The sequence below is a fragment of the Lissotriton helveticus genome, chromosome 5_1, assembly GCF_964261635.1.
Source record: "Lissotriton helveticus chromosome 5_1, aLisHel1.1, whole genome shotgun sequence".
Taxonomy (NCBI): domain Eukaryota; kingdom Metazoa; phylum Chordata; class Amphibia; order Caudata; family Salamandridae; genus Lissotriton; species Lissotriton helveticus.
The window spans coordinates 1,637,493,139-1,637,513,653 of record NC_136065.1 but is presented as its reverse complement, the minus strand read 5'-3'; the positions used below and the strand labels follow the sequence as shown (position 1 = coordinate 1,637,513,653).

General features: G+C 46.5%; 1 protein-coding gene across 1 annotated transcript in view; it reads left to right on the top strand.

Annotated features, from left to right (window-relative positions):
- LOC144755671 (chromodomain-helicase-DNA-binding protein 8-like) overlaps positions 1-20,515 on the top strand; it is a 1,307,007-nt gene that overhangs the window by 138,112 nt on the left and 1,148,380 nt on the right. The window contains 1 exon segment of the mRNA XM_078644841.1: positions 11,790-11,845. Within this exon segment, the coding sequence (XP_078500967.1) occupies positions 11,790-11,845 (56 nt within the window).

The window sequence follows — 20,515 nt, the reverse complement described above, 5'->3', positions numbered from 1 at the left end:
CCTGAGATAGTTCAATATGGCCATCTGAATCTACCAGAAGATTGCATGGAGACACTGAAGGAGGCTAAGCGACCTTTTACTAGGACTTCCTATGCTTACAAGTGGAAGAGGTTTTGCACCTGGTGCAAGTGCAAGAACTATGACCCAACGGCGTGTAAGGAAGATGTCATCCTTCCGTATCTTCTACATCTGGCGCAGTCTGGCCTTAATGTCCATTCCATTAAGGTTCATCTGGCTGCGCTGACTGCCTACAGGAAATTACCTTCACTGACTTCCTTCTTTCAGATCCCTGTGATCAAAGATTTTTTGGAAGGCTTGAAGAAAGTGTTCCCTCTTGTCTGGCTTCCTTCGCCTTCATGGGAATTGAATGTGGTGCTGTCCAGATTGATGAAGGAGCCTTTTGAACCTATTCATAAGGCTTCGTTGCAGCACCTGTCCTGGAAGGCGGCGTTCCTCGTGGCCATTACATCGGCCCGCAGTGTGAGTCAAATTCAAGCGTTGTGTTGCCAAGAACCTTATACTGTATTTCATGCTGCTAAGGATGTTATGCGTACTCACCCTAAATTTCTTCCAAAAGTTATATCTGACTTTCATGTTAACCAGACCATAACTTTACCTATGTTTTTTTCAGAATCCTTCCTCTCCAGCGGAAAAGTCCCTGGATGTCAGGAGGGTGTTGACATTTTATCTGGATAAAACCAAGGATATTCGTAGGTCAGACCAATTGTTTATCAATTATGGATCAGTCAGGACGGGTCTTGTTACCTCTAAACAGTCCATCTCTAGGTGAATTGTGTCCTGTATACAATTGTGTTACCAAAAAGCTGGTAAGACCTTAGGGGGTAAACCTAAGGCTCATTCCACCAGGGGCAAAGCTGCCACGACTGCTTTGCTCCGTAATGTTCCAATTGCAGAAATCTGCAAGGCGGCCACTTGGAAAGTCGGTCCATACCTTTGCTAAGCATTACTGCCTGGACACTGATGCCAGGGCCGACGCTCAGGTTGGGCAGGCTTCGCTGCGAAATCTGTTTGCAGAATAGTGGTGTTATTTCTCGTTTCTCCACCGCCGCTTTGGTGTGGGGATGGGCTTGCCATTCTATTCACTAGATTATGACTAAACACAGAGATCCCCTACTACAGAAGGAGTAGTTTCTGTCCTGTAACTCCAGTTCTGTAGTAGGGGTATCTCTGTTATAGTCATAAGCGCCCGCCCTCCTCCCCAGTGGAGAGAGATATTCATGTAAGGAATGCTACAGGTCTGGCGTGTTACGCCTTCAAAAAGAACTGAAAGTAAAAGGGACCTGCAGTGCATTCTGGGATACTGTGAAGTTCTTGAAAGTTCTCTTAAAGGCACAGTATCCTGTTCTGAGCCACATAATGGCAGCCTATGGGGCTTGTCTGTCCATGTCTTCCTCTCTATCATTCCAGAGGGTTTTTGCTGTTTAAGCAAGGGAAATCTGGACAGGCTTTGCTGTTTGTGGATTTTTGGTAGAATTTCTAGTTGAAGTAATGGACAGTGTAGCCTGTGGATATAGGCTGCATTATCCGTCTTTAATTCTCTCTTAAGTGTCTGTGCAGTTCTGCATTTTTCGACACCTTAAGAGATTATTTTTGATTGCTCCAGGGTCCACGCACATGGGCGGGACTATTCACTATATTATGACTATAAAAGAGATACCCCTACTACAGAACTGGAGTTACAGGACAGAAACTACTCCTTCTGCCACTCACCAGTGGTAGGGGGGCAGGAGCCTGTCCCTGGTTAGCTGCGTCCCCCCATCCTCAAGATGGTGGGACTCAAGGTTGTGCTTCACCTCGCCTCCTCCACCTTAGGGGTTGAGTTGGCAGAGATGGGCACACCAAAACCAGACTCCTGGAACCACCACTGTACCACTCACCTACGGTCCGAGTGGCCCACCCATCATAGAGCGGTCCCCCAGCACTCGAGTCCCCCTCTAGGATTCCCCAATATCGCCTGCAGCCTCTGCACGGAGATTCAGTACCCCCCATCCCCCTCACAAGACACAAGTAGCCCTGTAAGGTGAAATCGGACCTTAAAAGACACCCAACAATCCGCAGCCCTGTGCCCTGGAGAAGAGAACCTGAGGTACACCTACTTTCCCGAGGCCTCCAACTTACCTGCCCTGCTGTTGGTTCCTCCTGTAAGACTTCCTGGACTGAGCCTGCAGCCAAAACTGGCAACTCCCATTGAAAACAGGGCACCCAGTGCCAAATCAGCACCCTGCACCCAGCCGCCCCAATGTCGCTGTGGATGCACTTTGTGTGCTATCTTGGTTCCCCTTTTGCCCTAAGCTAAACTCTTGCTCCCACATCCAAGTGGCGTGCCCGTAAGCAGCCACCAACCATTAGATCGCCACCTGGTGTTGGGCTCGGATGATTGCACGTTGTTGTCATCTTGGAAGAAGTCTTTTGTAGTCACGAGATAGGTGACTCCTCCCTTGAACGATAGTGCGCATGGGCATCGGCTCCATCCTTCGATTGTTTTTCGCCATGAAGGGAAATGATGGAGTTAGTAGAAGTAAATAAAAAGATGTCCATGCGTGTGCATCTAAGTAAGATAAAACTGGAACAGATACAGGTCCCAGGGAGGCGGGAGGGCGTGTAGTAATCTGCAGCTCTACATGCCAAGAACAGATGCATACTGGTAAGTAGCATTTTCCGTTCGAGGCATATGAGCTGCAGATACTACACTTTTCATCGATTGTGCAGCAGTGTCTCCCCTAGCAGTGGTCACCTGTATCAGTTGCAGTAGTTTGAAAGAGAGTTTTAAAGACAGCTTGGCCTACTGCAGCTTGCTGCTTGGCTTGCACATCAACACAGTAGTGTTTAATGAAGGTGTGTGTTGTAGACCATGTTGGTGCCTTGCATATGTCTTCTAGGGGGATGTTCCCTAAGAAAGCCATAGAGGCTCCTAGTTTGCGTGTGGAGTGCGCTCTTATTATTATTATTAAAAATTTTTATAGAGCGCGTAGTCACCCTGAGGTATCCCAGCGCTAAAGGTCCCTACTTCTGTGGGTTCGGCAGGAGAGAGGGGAGAGGACAAGTTTCAGAAGGGGAGAGTTAAAATTAAGGAAACAGGTGAGCTTTGAGACGTTTCCTGAAGCGTAAGTAGTTGGGTTCTTTTCTCAAGTCTCGGGGAAGAGCATTCCAGAGGCGTGCGGTGTGGACCGAGAAGCGTCTTCCGCCCGAGCGGGCTTTCTTGAATCTGGGCAGGTTGATAAGGGACTCATTGTCTGAGCGAAGGGATCTTGGGGCTTTATAAGGTTTTATGAATTTCCTAAGAATAGGAGGGCCTTGTTTCTGCAGTAGCTTATGCGCTTGGCATAGGACTTTGAAAATCACACGTTCCCTCACTGGGAGCCAATGGAGGAGCTTCAGAGCAGGTTTGGCTGAAGCTCTGGCCGGGGTGTTGGTGAGGATCCGGGCCGCCGCATTCTGGATTTTCTGAAGTTTATTTAAGGTTGCTTCAGGTGCACCCAGGTAGATTGCATTACTATAGTCGAGCCTGGAAAGTATGAGACCTTGGATAAGAAGTCTTTGTGATATGGGTGGAAGTAGGGGCAGGATCTTTCTCATAGATTTCAGTAGCCCGAAGCAGATACCGGCTACTTTTTTGGCCTGCGTGGTGAATGAAAGATTAGTTTCGATCCATACTCCCAGGCTTTTTACTTCCTGTTTTGGGTCTGGAGGAGGACCCAGGCAGGGTGGCCAGGTGTCCAGGGGGAGAGTGAGTCCTTTCTGACCCAGAAGGAGGATGTCCGTCTTTGATCCATTCAGCTTTAAATCTGAATTATTCATCCACCCTTGTATCTGCGTCAAGCAGTTGAATAAGTCCGCCGGTTGTTTACTAGGGTGGGATAGGGAGACGACTAGTTGTGTGTCGTCCGCATAACTGACGATGCTCACTCCTTACGTCTTGCTTTTTGATAGCATACTTGTATACATTTTACAATCCACCTTGCAATTCCACCCTTAGAGATTGGGTTGCCTTTATGAGGTGTAGAGAAAGATACAAACAATTGTTTTGTTATTCGAAAAGATTTAGTCCTATCTATATAGTAGAGAAGAGCTCTTTTAACATCTAGTGTGTGTAGAGCTCTTTCTGCTACAGAGTTAGGGTTTTGGAAAAACACATGTAACTCTACAGATTGGTTTAAATGAAAAGGAGTAATGACTTTTGGAAGGAATATAGGATTAGTTCTTAGAACCACTTTGTTACGATGTAGTTGTAAAAATGGGGGAGGAGTCACCTATCTCGTGACTACAAAAGACTTCATCCAATACGACAAGAACATGCAATCATCCGAGCCCAAAACCAGGTGGCGATCTAATGCAAAGTGTAGTAATCTGCAGCTCTACATGCCAAGAACAGATGCATACTGGTAAGTAGCATTTTCCTTCCTCCTATAGGGTTGCATTGATTAATTTTCTGTGAAAAAAGTTCCAAGTGAGGAGTTGGAAAATTGTATGCGAATTAAGAAATTGTGTGTTTACAAAAACTGACTGGCTTACCTTTTTATTTAGGCAATTTCCCAGTGTGAAATCTAGGCATATCACACTGAAAAAAGTAATTTAAAAAGTAATCGCAAAGTAACGGTAAAGTAATTCCAACTGTTTCTATACATTTGACCTACTTGTAACTACATTCAACTGTATTCCGCTGTATTAGCAGAAAAGTATTATTTTTACATGCACCAAGTCTGGCTTGGTTATAAATACAAAATTTAACGAAGACATTTTTTATACAAAAGAATTGGTCAGAGTTCAGTCTTTGAGTATGTGAAATCAATTCTTCCCTGAGTGTGTACAATAAAAGCCTAACACTACCCTGTGATTAAGCCATACTGCTCGCCCACACCTCCTCAAATAGAGAGTAGGGTATTATCTACTTTAACCTCTGTAAGCCTTTGGGGATCCACTAGACTCTGTGCACACTATACCTTACTTTGGTATAGTATGTACAGAGCCAGCTTCCTACACACACAACATAATTAAACTCCACTGCATACCATTTCCACAACACAAAATACCATTCTGTATAATTACACACCATAACACACAGTGCCACTCCGCATAATTCCAGTACAGTTAATACCACATAATTACTAGCCACATAATTCCACAGCACACCATGCCACATATTTCCACTGCAGTAATCCACTTCACGCCATGCAATTCCACAACTAATCCAACGCACATAACTCCACTGTTCGAGGCATGTGGGCTGCTGAATTCATATATATAGCATAGATCGCCGCCTAGTGTTGTGTCCGGATGATTGCACATTGTTGTCCTGGAAGAGTCTTCGAAGTATCACGAGATAGGTGGCTCCTCCCCTGGACTACAGTGCGCATGGTCATCGACTCCATCCCCAGATTGTTTTTTTCTGCCATTGGGTTCAGATTTAATTTCGTTATCTCCAGTTCGGAATCAACAAACTTTTTCAAGGCCCGAAGGCCTTTTTCGAAACAGTCGGTATTGTTTGCGTTCGGTGCCAGTTCTGTTCCGACTCAGTTCCCGAGTTGGACATCCGGGGAGTCGCGTGGCTCTTCGGTGATCGAGGCCCAGTCGACGCAGCAAGACCTTCGAAGACACAACATGGAACGGAGCCCGTTTGAGAAGTGTCCCGTGTGTGGATCTAAGTATCCCCACATCGACGTCCACCCGGTGTGCAACAAGTGCCTGTCGCCGGACCACGATGAAGCCAGCTGTATGGCGTGTTCCAGGTTTCGTTAGAAGAAGACGATTCGGCTTCGGCGCGTGGCGCGCATGGAGGCAGTCGGCCCCGGCGGACATCTTCGTCAACGAAGAAGCAGACGAACACGAGGTTCAGATGCAGATTTCACCTCTAGCGGAGGAAATCGACTACGACTATGAAGCGGATGTCGAAGGCCTAGAAGTACAAGAAGTCATCGACGAGGTAGGAGACGACAATGAGGCCTATGGGGCCATGGAAGATAGCTCAGAGGAAGAGCTATGCCCCGTTCGAACAATTACAAAGGCTCAGGTCGAGGGATCGCCACACGGCCTTCCCCAAGACCTTATATCAGGATCCACGGCCCCGCCTCCAGGCCCGGCTACGGACACTTCGACGGAGCCGCCATTCTCGAAACCGAAAGTGAAACCATCGGTGTCGACCAGGCCGAAAGTGGTTGAGACGCAATCGAAACCGAAGACGTCTGCTCCTCTGTCGACACCCTCGTCTTCCGAGGTGTCTGGACAACCCAAACCGAAGAAAGCTTTCGACCCGGTGGCGTCGGGCAAAGGCGCCGAGCCGAAGGTGGTCAAGGGCGTCGAGCCAAAGTCCAAAAAGGGCGTCGAGCCGAAGTCAGGCAAGGGCGTCGGGCCGACGACTGGAGCCCCGAAACCAGTAATCCAGGCCGCCGGTCCGAAACAGCCGGCGTCGACGTCTGCTGCCACGGACAGAGGGCCTAGCACCCCTAAGAAGGATGCTCCTACGCCTCGGCCGGAGAAGCCCAAGTCATTGACGCTCGAGTCTTCACATGTTAGTGGATCGAGGTCGTCTGTCGGGTCGACTAAGCCGTCCGCTTCCTTTACGAAGCAGGTCTCGGACTCCCTGAAACGCATCAGGGACAAGGCTTCAGCGGAAGAACCAAAGACACCTTCCACCCCGAAGCAATCTGTCCCAACGCCAAAGTCTTCGACGCCAATCCTCTTCACGTTGCCGCCGAAAGTGGCACCGAAGGCCTTCGCACCACGATCGGTGGCCGAACCGCACTTGCAGGGATCTGCGGGGTCGAAGCCAGCTCACCCGGCTGGGGGCTTGAAGCCTCGACCACCCTTGGTGGAGGAGCAGTCGGAGCATTTCATCGATGCCGACACCGGGAAACTTACGCTTTACAAGAGAAAGATCACGGCGACGCAGCCTTTGGAGTCATACACAATTCCTCTAAAGCGCAAGAAGCCTGATTCAGATTCACCAGTGTTGGTCGAGCCACTGGTTCCTCGGACTGCACGTCTTGCCACACCCTCACCCACTTATTCTGATGTGGAGCATGCTGGGGATGAGGACGAGGAATACAACTTTCCTGCCAACACGGATCCTGATGAACAACAGGACTCATGGGTGGGGGCAGGAGACCAAGGGGATCAGCAAACCGCCCATGACCCTCAGGTGTACAACGTCAAGACCTCTCCCACTGAGGATTCTGCGGCATTTAATGCCTTATTTGAAAGGGCGGCCAAAAACCACGACGTGGAGCTCCACGCTGACCCTGTGGAGGTGGACTTCCTCTTTGACACTTTTTCAACTGCTGAAAAGACTGTAAAGACTCACACGATGCTAAAGGGGGTCCTAAAACATGCTGCGGACATTTTTAAGGAACCCACACGGTCAAGAGTTGTCAACCCTAGGATTGAAAAGAAATACAGGTCAGCACCTGGCGATCCTACCTACATCAAGGGCCAGTTGCCATTGCACTCTCTAGTCGTTTCTAATGCCCGCAAAAGGGCGAATTCGCAAACCACTGGTGAAGCTCCTCCCCCGGACAAAGAATCCAAAGTGTTGGAGGCATCAGGAAAGAGAGTAGCAGCTCAGGCAGCCAATATCTGGCGTATCTCTAACACGCAGGCACTCTTGGCTAGATACGACAGGGCACACTACGACACACTAATATCCTGTTGCAACATCTACCTGACCAATATAAAGAGGCAGCGGAGATGCTTATCCAGGAAGGGAAACTCATCTCCAACGCTTCCATTAAGTATGCACTAGACGTTGCGGACACTGCAGCCAGGGCAATTAACACCAGTGTGATGTTGAGACGTCAGGCATGGCTCCGAATCTCCGGGTTTAAGCCGGAGATACAAACTACCATCCTCAACCAGCCGGTAAATCCTGACAGATTATTTGGTCCTGAGGTGGATACCACCCTGGAAAAAATAAAGAAGGATACCGAGACTGCTAAGTCAATGGGAGCTCTCCAGTCCCAACAGTTTAGAGGGAGCACTTTTCGTCGCTCAGGCAATAGAGGTGTTTCCAGAGGCCAAATGTCCCAGCAAACGCAATTCAATAAAGGTGGGGCGCAATCCTCTTACACCAAGCAAAATAAAGGAAGATACCGGGGCAACAGCGCCAAGGGCAGAGGTCGCGGAAACAACAACTCCCGCTCCTCCGCCACCAACAAACAGTGACGCCCTGTCACTGCCCCCGATCATACTACACCTGTCGGGGGGAGACTCCAGCAGTTCCTGCCAGTCTGTAAATCCATCACCACAGACAGGTGGGTCAGAAAGCTTATCCAATACGGTTATTGTCTGGAGTTGACATCCACTCCACCCAACATGCCACCAAAACACCGTCCTATGTCCACAGAGCATTTGCGCTTATTGCAGCAGGAGGTACTCGTCATGCTGCAAAAAGGGGCAATCGAGCTCGTGCCGGTGGAGGAAGAAGGCACGGGAGTGTACTCCCTGTACTTCTTAATCCCAAAAAAGGACGGGTCCCTCAGACCCATTCTGGACCTCAGACCCCTGAATCAGTACATTCTGTCAGAACACTTCCATATGCTCACACTGCAGCAAGTTCTCCCGTTGCTCAATCAGGGAGACTTCCTCGCAACCTTGGATCTCAAGGATGCCTATTTCCACATTCCACTGCATCCATCACACAGAAAATACCTCAGGTTCACCATTCAGGGTCGGCATTATCAGTTCAAGGTCCTCCCTTTCGGGGTGACCACAGCGCCCAGGGTGTTCACAAAATGCCTGGCGACAGTGGCGGCGCATCTCAGGAGGCAGAACGTTCACGTTTACCCTTATCTGGACGACTGGCTTGTCCAAGCAAAGTCGGCCCAGCTGTGCGCCGCCAACATGTCCCACACCATTCACCTTCTTCACGATCTGGGATTCTCCCTAAATTACCCGAAGTCGCACCTTCAGCCAGCCCATGTGCGGCAGTACCTGGGCGCGACTATAAATACTCTGGCAGCCACGGCTCAGCCGAATCCTATGAGGATCGACAGCATTCAGTCACTGATCCAGAGGTTCAGACCGCAACACTCGCTTCCAGCAAGAGTGTTCATGCAGTTGATAGGCATGATGGCCTCCTGCATCTTCATAGTCCCGCACGCGAGGCTACATATGCGTCCGCTCCAAGAATGCTTGGCTCATCAGTGGACTCAGGCTCAAGGACAGACAGACCTAGTGTTGGTGACCGGTCGGGCATACAACTCTCTGCATTGGTGGAATCCACACAACCTTTGCAAGGGCCGACCGTTCCAGGAGCCTGTGCCACAGATTATCCTGACGACAGACGCATCTCTCCAGGGATGGGGAGCTCATGTACTCCACTACACATTGCAGGGACTATGGACTACGCAGCAAAAGAAGATGCACATCAACTACCTAGAACTGATGGCAATCTTCATGGCATTGAAGTCATTCAAAGTACATCTGTGCAACAAGGTCGTGTTGATCCGGACGGACAACATGTAGCCATGTACTACATTCAAAAGCAGGGAGGGACGCTCTCTCCACAGTTGTCTCATCTGGCTCAGGGCATGTGGAAGTGGGCCATTCAAAGGAACATCTTCCTCATGGCGGAACACCTCCCGGGCAAGGACAATCAGATGGCGGATCTGCTCAGCAGACACAGCCATCAAATGCACGAGTGGGAGATACACCCCTCAGTACTCCGCCCGTACTTCCAGCAATGGGGTCATCCGGAGATAGACCTGTTTGCCATAAGGGAAAACGCAAAATGCCAAAGCTTTGCTGCTAGGTTCCCTCACCCACAGTCGCAGGGAAATGCGATATGGATGAACTGGTCAGGCAGATTTGCGTACGCTTTTCCCCCAGCACCACTCATATCGCTGGTGGCACGAAAGCTAAAGCAACACTCGATGACACTCATCCTAGTTGCTCCAACGTGGGCACGCCAACCATGGTACACCACGTTTCTCGAACTATCCGTGGTACCGCATCAAAGGCTGCACCTCACACCCAGGCTTTTGACGCAGAACCGTGGTGACATTCAGCATCCAGATCCGCAACAGCTCAACCTGGCGATCTGGCTCCTGAAGTCTTAGAGTTTGGCTACCTTGACTTGCCCCCTGAATGCATGGATATCATACGGGAGGCGAGAAAGCCCACCACCAGGGCTTGCTATGCAGCAAAATGGAAGCGGTTTGTCATTTACTGTACTGCACACGACATCAACCTGCTAGATGCATCCACTCCCAACATCATCTGTTATTTGTTACATCTTTACAAATGCAATCTAGCATATGCTTCCATTCGGATACACTTATCCGCCATAGAGGCTTATCTCCAAAACAGGCAGCATCTCTCCGTTTTCAAGGTGCATGCCATTAAAGCCTTTCTAGAAGGACTAAAGCGGGTCATCCCTCCCAGGACCCCACCAGCTCCTGTATGGAACCTCAATGTGGTCCTCACTAGGTTGATGGGCCCACCTTTTGAGCCTGTACATTCATGTGGGATTCAGTTCTTAACGTGGAAAGTGGCTTTTTTCATTGCCATTACGTCTCTACGGCGTGTTAGTGAGCTACAGGCGCTCACTGTACAAGAGCCATTCATTCAAATTCACTCCAACAGGGTGGTGCTGCGCACTAACCCTAAATTTCTTCCTAAAGTGGTTTCGCAGTTCCATGTCAATCAGACCATTGAACTGCCCGCGTTCTTTCAAAACCCAGAGACAGTAGCCGAACGAATGCTCCACACTCTTGATGTCAGACGAGCTTTGATGTACTACATCGATAGAACCAAAGACTTTAGGAAGACACAACAACTCTTTGTTGCCTTTTCAGCCCAGCACAAAGGCAACCCCATTTCCAAAGCAGGTATAGCCAAGTGGATCGTTAAGTGTATTCAGGTTTGCTGTCACAAGGCTAAGCGCACTTTAACGGCCCCCCCCACCCCCCGGGCCCACTCCACCCGCAAGTTGGGAGCCTCCATGGCTTTCCTTGGTAATATTCCTTTGGAAGATTTTTGTAGAGCAGCCACATGGTCTACACCACACACATTTACTAAACACTACTGTGTAGATGTGCACTCCAAGCAGCTGTAGGGCAGGCTGTTCTTAAGACACTTTTTCAAACGTCTGCAGCTGGCACAGGCGGCCGCCGTTAATGGAGGGACTGCTATTTATTCTATGCTATAGATATGAATTCAGCAGCCCACATGCCTCGAACTGAATATGCTACTTACCAGTATGCATCTGTTCTTGGCATGTAGGGCTGCTGACATTCATATCGCCCGCCCTCCTCCCCGGCGCCTGTAGCGGCTGCAGAATTTACACTTACTCTTAGCATGGTCATCGCTCACACTGTTACACTCCATCTTCGCCACAATGGCTAAAAACAATCTGGGGATGGAGTCGATGCCCATGCGCACTGTAGTCCAGGGGAGGAGCCACCTATCTCGTGATACTTCGAAGACTCTTCCAGGACAACAATGTGCAATCATCCGGACCCAACACTAGGCGGCGATCTATGCTATAGATATGAATGTCAGCAGCTCTACATGCCAAGAACAGATGCATACTGGTAAGTAGCATATTCAACACACCACGTATATAGACTATAACACAAGTAAAAGACATTGCTGTTTACAATACCAATAGCTCCAACTCAAACAAATGTGAGGCCTATTGAATTTCCAATGCTAGTTATCCATGTAGCTAACGTTAACATGTCCAACACCAAATATTTGGAGTTGTTTAGGATTCACTGTTCTACTTGGACTTTTCTTGCATGTCTGACCACCCTTGCTATGTTCCTCTCTTGCAGCTTCCCAATGGCATGTACATGGAGGCAGAGGAATTCTTTGTCAAGTACAAAAATTAGTGAGTATGACCTAACTCTCTGCATTGGCAAGAGGAGATCCTTGGGTTTCTTATTTTTCTGAGGTGTGAACAGTATTGTTAATGAAGGTGGTAATAGATTGAGGAGGAGGAGGTGGTAGGATTGAGGAACCACTTTAGAGAGAACTGACTGTTTATGTGCATTTGTATAATTGCACAACTCGCCCTGAAGGGTATCTTTGCGCTGAAGCAGGAGTTGTACGGGTTAAACGAGGGTCAGAGCTAGGTGCAGAACCAGGTCTTCAGTTTCTTGCGTAAATCAAGAACTGTGCTGTGGGAGGTCCTTTCAGGCTTTAGAAGTGAGGTGGCAGAAGGCTCCACTGCCGAATCTGGTGCTTTAAATGCAGGGGAGTGTGCAAGGATGAGTCTGGTTTAGTCGAGGTGTATGGTAGGATATATACAGTTAAGGCCATTCCACTGAGTGTCACCATTTCTGGTACATGGGCTCTCATGATGTGAAGACGTCCAGCTCCTCGGGCTTCATGTAGCTAATGAAGTGGGTGCATGAGAGATGCATGGTTTGGAGCTTGTAGGGACAGAGGGACACCAACGGTTCTAATATGAAGTAGCGAGACAGGGAGAAAATTAAATGTTAGTTTGTAGGATTTTCAGCATGAATAATTTCTTGATGCACATGCTGCACATTATTCTGCCATCTAGTGGTTGGGGTGAAAAGCTGTCCTTTGCCTTCCTTTTGAGTCCTGTTTTTAACGTTGGCTATGTCAAACATTTGGCGATATAGGTCCCACCTTGATGACTTTGGACGCAGCTCCTAGAATCCTCTACATGGTAGCCATCTTCAGATAAGTTATTTCTGCTACTGGGACTGGATTAACCTACTAGAACTCAAAACTGTCTGTTTGAGGCATGTGTCCTGAAAATACACCTGCTGTGCTCAAGACCGCCATCTAGTGTTGGGCTCCGATGATTAAAAGTTGTTTTTTGTTCCAAGACGTTTTCTTCATGTCACGAGGTTGTGTGATTTCTCCTCTTGGTAATACTGCGCATGGTCATCAACGCCATCTTTAGATTGTTTTTTTTCTGCAGACGAGTTCAGATGTAATCTCTTGCGTTCCGCTTTGAAACTCCTTCGAACATCCTAATGGTTCTCCTATAGATCTCCACTTGAATGTATTGTCTCGATTGCGTAGGTAGGTCATTGCGACCGAGAGCTCACCCTTCTGTGTAGCGGGTCTTTGTCTCGCTCTCGAGGCCAACGGGCTGTGCCTGGTCTGGCTCCTTATCTCCTTTTCAGCATCCTTTGGTGAATGACTTGCTGATTGAAACAACTCTGTTGCGCTTCTGTCCAAAGTGTCATTCTGAGTACACCCAAAGCGACCAACACTCATTTTGCAACCTATGCCTCTCAGATCATCGAGAAGACACATGTGATGCCTGCAAATCTTTTTGATTGACGTGCTTGATGTCAAGAAATGCAGCTCAGGCAAGCAGACGATGATCCGGACATCTTCGGCCGGCAACAGGACGAAGACGAGGAAACTTCAGCGGCACAAAAGGATTCCCTCTCTATTCTTGATTCAGAGTCTCAATCTGATCTGGATTCAGCCACCCTTCAGCCAGCACAAAAGCATCAGACAGTGAGTACTGCTACCCCTGATCCAAAGCCCAAATCTGTCTCGACTGAAAAAACTGCTCATAGTCTGCCAGTGCAAAAAGGCCATGCTGCGCACTGAAAGAAGGAATCGCAAGTCCCTCCCTTGGCTCCACTCCGAAAATTTGGCCTACAGCAGGGGCCACCACCTTGTGCACATTTGCCCTTACAACGTCTTGACCATTGGTATTGGGACCGAAACAAAAACTGGTTATTTCGGATCTGACAGCAGCTCCGCCTAAGTCGAACTCCCTCCACCGAAGTGTTTTACTTTCTGATCGAAAACTCCATCGAAGCCGATTCTCAATGTAAAGCAAGAAAGACTCAACCCAAAGCAAATAAACACTCCAGATTCAACCTGGAATTTAGAAAATAGTTTTTCAGTCAACAAAAGCCCATTCTTCAAAGAAACAATGACGTTTCCCGGAGGTTTTAGGCGCTTCTCTGCAACCTCAAAAGAAAAAGGATGCTGCAACAAGCCCTTTGCTCACCACCTCACTCACCAACACCATCGGAGTCTGGTAACACATCTCTTCACTCACCCATAATAGATGAGTAGGATATACCACAAGACATGCACCCAGGGAATGCTTGGGATGATTATAATACCGATCCTCAAGGGGATACAGACCCTGATCTCTATCCCACACATCCATCACCACCTGATGACGCTCCTGTGTATCAAGATCTCATGGCAAGGGTAGCAGCTTACTATCAGGTTCTCTTCCATAAAGATACAATAGAAGTGGACTTTCTTTTTGAAACCCTATCTAACACTCAAAGGGGGCCACAATATCTACCACTTTTGAAAGGTATGATACCCCACATAGAGGGCATGTTTAAAGACTTCAGATCCTATTAACATTAGAGGTCAGTTAAGTTAGTCATGTCTAATGCATGAAAAGGGACAACTCCCAAACATCAGGAGAGGTGCCACCTCTAGACAAGCAATCTAAATTAATAGATGCTTCTGGAAAACTAGTAGCTGCCCAATCATCCAATCATTGGCTCAGAGCTAACATCCAGGCTGTATTAGCTGGACAAGATACGGCCCATTGCGATGAATTGGTGGGGCTTCTCCAATACCTTCCAGCGGAACACAAAAAAAGGAGAGGAAATTGTAAACTAAGGAAAAATGATATCGCCATAAAATGTGCCTTAGAAGCAGCTGATACCGTTGCTAGGGAGATAAATACTAGCATCTTATTGTGTGAACACGCATGGCTTCGTGTATCTGGATTCAAACCATATGTACAGCAGGCAATCTTCCATTTGAGAATGAACACCTTTTCGAACTTCAGGAGGACTCAGCCCTAGAAATAATGAAAGAGGACACAGAAGTCGCAAAATCTATTGGGGCTTTACAAACAACCACATATTGTGGGTCCTTTTGGAGGCTTAGCTATAAGCAAGGGGAAGATCTGACTCCTCTGACATTGGGGCAGTATATAAAAATAAGGTACAAACCTCTAGTACAAAACCATTTTATAGAGGTTACTATAGAGGAAACCATTTTAAGGAAGAGGTTGAGGAAATAATACCTGCACCTCAAACATTAACAATAAACAATGACTTACTTACAATTCTCCAGACCACTTAACTCCTGTCTGGGTTGTCTTCATGACTTTCCACCAGTCTGGAACTCCGATCGACGAATGTTGGACATTATCCAACATGACTGTTGTCTGGAACTACTTAAAACTCCTCCAAATATCCCAGCTTGCAAAATACACTGTCACTGCCACATCAAATTCTCCTTCAACAGGAAATGACAGCGGTTACAAAAAGAAATAAACAACAGTTGATGGACAGAATGCAGAACAATGTCATACATTCACCCCGGTACAGAGTTCTGGGCTTAAATCCATCGTTTTTTTGCTCACCGTGCCATTCAAGTTTGAACCCAGTCATATGCAAATCAGTCTTGGCCCTGTGCCTCATGGGAACAGTCCAGCCCGAACTGCCAAGCCAGGTCCCCCCTGGACTGGAAACAAGCATCCTAGGACCTGGCCTGGCAGTTCGGTCTGGACTGTTCCCATGGGGATACTAGAACACTTTTCACCCTAAGTGGGATGGGTATGCCCAGACGTGGGTCCCTTGCGCACTGTGCCACTGGATTTAAGCTAGCCTGGCTGAAGAAGGGTGACATACCCTGAAACCGGTCCCAGGACGCTTGTTTCCGGTCCAGGGAGGACCTGGCCTGGCAGTTGGGTCTGGATTGTTCCCATGAGGCACAGGGTCAAGACTGATTTGCATATGGCTGGGTGCAAACTGGGGTGGCTTAGTGGGCAAAAGAACAATGGATTTAACCCAGATCTTTTGGCTGGGGGAGAATGTTTGCATTGTCAGCTTTCCGTCCATCATTTGTATGCTGTAACACTGAGCAGTAGAACCATTTCAAATACAATTTCAAGGAACAGGGGTATACTTGCTATACTTCCTTATCCACACGATAAGGAAGGTGATTTATTGGTCTGAGATAGAGATATCTAAGACCACTAAATCATTATATTATAACAGAACACTTCCATAAGGTCCTACTTCAGGAAATAATTCCATTGCTACAAAAGGGAGATTTCATGACCAGCCTGGACATTTTCACATAACAATCCATCCTGCACACAGAGAGTATCTCAGGTTTCAATTTCAGGGCAGCCATTATCAGTTCAAAGTTCTTCCCTTTGGGATTGCCACCGCACCCAGGGTATTAACAAAATGTCTAGCAGTAGTAGTTCAGTTCAAAATCTTTTATTCGATTAATCATTTTGATAATCATAAAAAGTACATCATAGAAAATTAAATACATTTGCATAAAAACACATTATTATATTACAAGTTTAAAAGAGTATGTGCAAAATTGGATCGAAAGAACAGGAATTCAGTTAGACATTATCACCATAGTTTTACGAACCATTAAACATTATTTCAAAAACAGCGCTACATTCTTTGCCACATATTGAGAGTCAAGCTGTTGAAGTGCTAGCATGGCTGGACGACATGTCCTCAACCCCATTTGACGCAACAGTGGAATGATCCAACGTTTGCGTGCTTGGTCGTAGTAACGACAAAATAAAACAACGTGGATAGTCGTTTGAGGGGAGACATGATCGCACGGGCAATTGATTAGATCATGAGACCAATTTGATACTGTTGGAAAGGTAACAAGACGAGAAAACAAATTAAAACGGAACCTTGTTAATAGGTATTTTTCGTGATTCGATATAAAAAATGTAAGGTAGGGCTGGATACCAGGGGACACCTGAACCATCAATACTTGGACGTTTGCTGGCTTATGTACTTCACAGGAGAGACGCAATTCTCGCAGGTGATTAAGACATTGATTATTTAGTTCTTTTCTAGTTATTTCAACTAGAGAAGGTGGATCAGTAAAGTAATGGATGAGGTTCAGGTCCTTCAAAAAATTGACAACTTACATTAACCATGGGATTTGCTTCCAGGGCGGCATTTTTAAACAATCAGAGATCAGTGCACGGGTTAAGTGACATTGTGGCTTAGTCCAAATACGGTGCCATAGGAGAATTGGTTGACATTTGATGTTATCCGAAAGATAGTCAATACCAAGCTCCACATGGCAACCGCATATTGGCGCACTCTGTGGGAGTGCCAGTAAATATTTTGTGAAGCCATTTTGTATTTTTTGCAGGTCTTCAGTATTTATATAACCCCAGACACACCCGCTCCATAAGTTGCGATGCTGTGGCACTTTGCTTGGTAGATTTTAAGCAGTTCAGATGGAGCTGGTTTGCCCAATTTTCTGGAGAAGGAAACGAGAGCCGAGGTCGCTCTCTGAAAAAGTAATTTCCTGCTCGCCATCGCCCTTTTCCAGGTTAACTGGTCGTCTATTAAAATACCCAGTAGTAGCATCTCATCTTTGAAGGCACAGCATGCATATGTTTCAATATCTAGATGACTGGTTAATAAAAGGAAGCTGTCGAAACCTACTCAACCACAATACTCGACAAACCCTAACTCTTCTACACCAATCTTCAAATTTCAAATCTACAACCTCATATCATACAGCCATATCTAGGAGCCATGCTCAACACACATTCAGCACTTTCCTACCCAAATCCAGACAGAATTAACAACATATCATTATTTTAACAGTTTTAAACAGATAATTATATCCCTGCTAAAACAATTCAACGGCTTTTGGGCATGGTGGCATTATGTATCTCCATAGTCCCACATGCCAGATTTCACATGAGACCTCTCCAAGAAGGTCTCTGTCATCAATTGACTCAATCACTGGGTTAACTTCATGATCGAGTGTTGGTAGACAGCCGCACACACCAATCTCTTCAATGGTAGAATCCACAAAATGTATCCAATGGGCGGTTGTTTCTAGATCCAGTTCCAAAGATAGTTTTCACAGCAGATGCTTCCCTTACAGGTTGGAGAGCTCATCTCCAGAACCTCACAATCCAGGGAGTATGGGATTCCAAACACACGGACCTCCATATTAGCCACCTAGAACTGCAAGCTTTTCACCTAGCTCACCTACTACCCAAATGTCTCCTAATTATAACAGACAATATGATAACTATGCATTATATATAAAAAAAAAAAACCAGGAAGTGGACACATTCTCTCCAATTATCTCAGCACAGAAAATATGGAGCATAGCAATACACCACAACATTAATCTCCTAGCAGAACATGTCCTGGAGACAAGCAACCAAGTTGCGGACCTTCTAAGCAGGTTGCAGCTTCAAGTTCCCGAATGGGAACTCCACAGCACAGTTCTTCTACCATACTTCCAAGGGTGGGGTTTTCCACAAATAGATCTGTTCGAAACCAAAGGAAATGCAAAATGCCAAAACCACATCAAAGGACCATGCCCTATGATTAGTTGGTCAGGGAGATTTGCCTACGCTTTTCCGCCTCACCCACTTCTTCAACTAGTCGTTAGGAAACTACTGCAAACACCTCTTACAGTGATACTCATCGCGCCAACATGGGCTCACCAGCTCTGGTTCTACATGAGACGCTTCACCTCAAGCTGGAACTTCTCTCACAAAACAACGGGACACTAAGACACCCCAATCCCAAGGAAAGGAACCTTTGAATTTGGCTCCTGAGGTCTAGAATTTGAATATCTTTAAACTTTCCACAAGAATGTATGGACATTCTTAAGGAATTCCATAAACCTACCACATAGCAATGTTATGCGGATTAATGGAAAAGATTTGTTCATAACTGTTAACAGAAAATCAATCCTCCTAATGCAAGGGTGCAAACACTCCTTATTTGCAGAATAGACAGCAGTTATCAGTATTTAAGATTCCTGTCATTAAAGCATTCATGGAGGGACTCAAAAGAACTATTCCTCCTAGGCTTCCTCCTGCACCTGCGTGGAATTTTCAACATTGCATTAATACGACTCATGGGTCTTCCTTTTCAACTGCTCACTCCTGTCAATTGCAATACTTATCAGGGAAACATGCCTGTTTATTTGCTATCACTTTTCTTAGAAGGGTCATGAAATTCAGGTGTTGAACACTTGAGGAACTTTTATACAAGCTACATAAAAACAAAGTGGTTCTCAGAACAAATTCTAAGTTGCTTCCAAAAGTCATTTCTAGTTTTCATATTAATCAAAACATTAAATTAACTGTGATTTTCCTGCAACCAGTTTGTTACAGAGAGCGCATTCCACTTAATATATGTTAAAAGAGCACTAATCTATTACATTGACAGAACTAAAACATTCAGAAAGGCAAAGCAATTAATTATTGCCTTTTCACTACCTCCTAAGGGAAAGGCCATTTCAAAATCACGAATTTCAAGATGGATCATAAAATGCATCCAGACTTGCTAAAGAACAGCTAAAATACTTTTTCCTGATTCGCCTAAAGCTCATTCCACAAGGAAGGTAGGAACATCCATGGCTTTTTATGAAACATTACCATTGCTGGCATTCACAAAGCAGCTACCTGGCCCACTCCACACATTTACAAAGCATTATTGTGCGGATGACTTTGCATGCCAGCAAGCCAATGTTGGCCAAGGTCCCTCTCCCAAGTCAACCGCTGACTTGGCAGAGGGACTGCTTTACAGTCTATGCACAGCATGTGCATCTACAGCACACAGGCCTTGAACGGATTAGGTTACTTCTGTTCTTGGCATGTAGTGCTGTAGATTGACATGCTCCATCCCTCCTCCCCAAAACAACTCAGTGCAGGTTGCAGTTCACATACTTTATATACTTAAATCAAACTATCGCATGGCCATCAGATTGCTATGCTTATCACTTTTACATTCTCACCTACCTTCGGCAATGCACTCCGAAGATGGCGTTGATGACCAAGCACAGTATTACTAAGAGGAGAAGTCACAACCATGTGACTCAAAGAAAACCTCTTGGACCAAAAAATAACTTGGTAATCATCCGATCCCAACACTAGATGGCAGACCTATGCATAGCATATGAAACTACAGCACTACATGCCAAGAACAGATGCCTACAGGGTAAGTAAAATAATCCTTCTGTTGCTGAAAGCCTTCCAGACACAAATGATGAGGATGACAGTGCTGGTGCAAACAGCGAACACAGCCACTATGTTCTACTTCAACAATCGAAAGGGCAAGATCCCACATACTGTCCACTGGCACAGAGATATGGACATGAGCTATTCAGAGACATATCACACTAGTCTCCATACATCTACCAGGAGTACCTTAGGCAGAAAAGCTCTGCATCCAGGCAAGCTTCTCCCAGTAGGAGCTAAAGGAGGAAGTGGTGGACATGATCAAGAAGTGGAGAACACCAACACTAGAACTCTTCACAACGCAGGCGAACGTTAAATGCCACATCTTTGCAGCCAAATACCAAAACCAACGTGCTCAAGTTTAGACCCTGTTGATCGATTGGTCAGGACATTCACATACTCCTTTCCACCAATTTGTCTAATTCCACTAGTAATAGAAATTGCAAACTAACAACAAGGACACTAATTGTATTCTTCCCGCAGTGGACAAGGCAGAACTGGTATTCAGATCTAACGGAACTAGCTCAG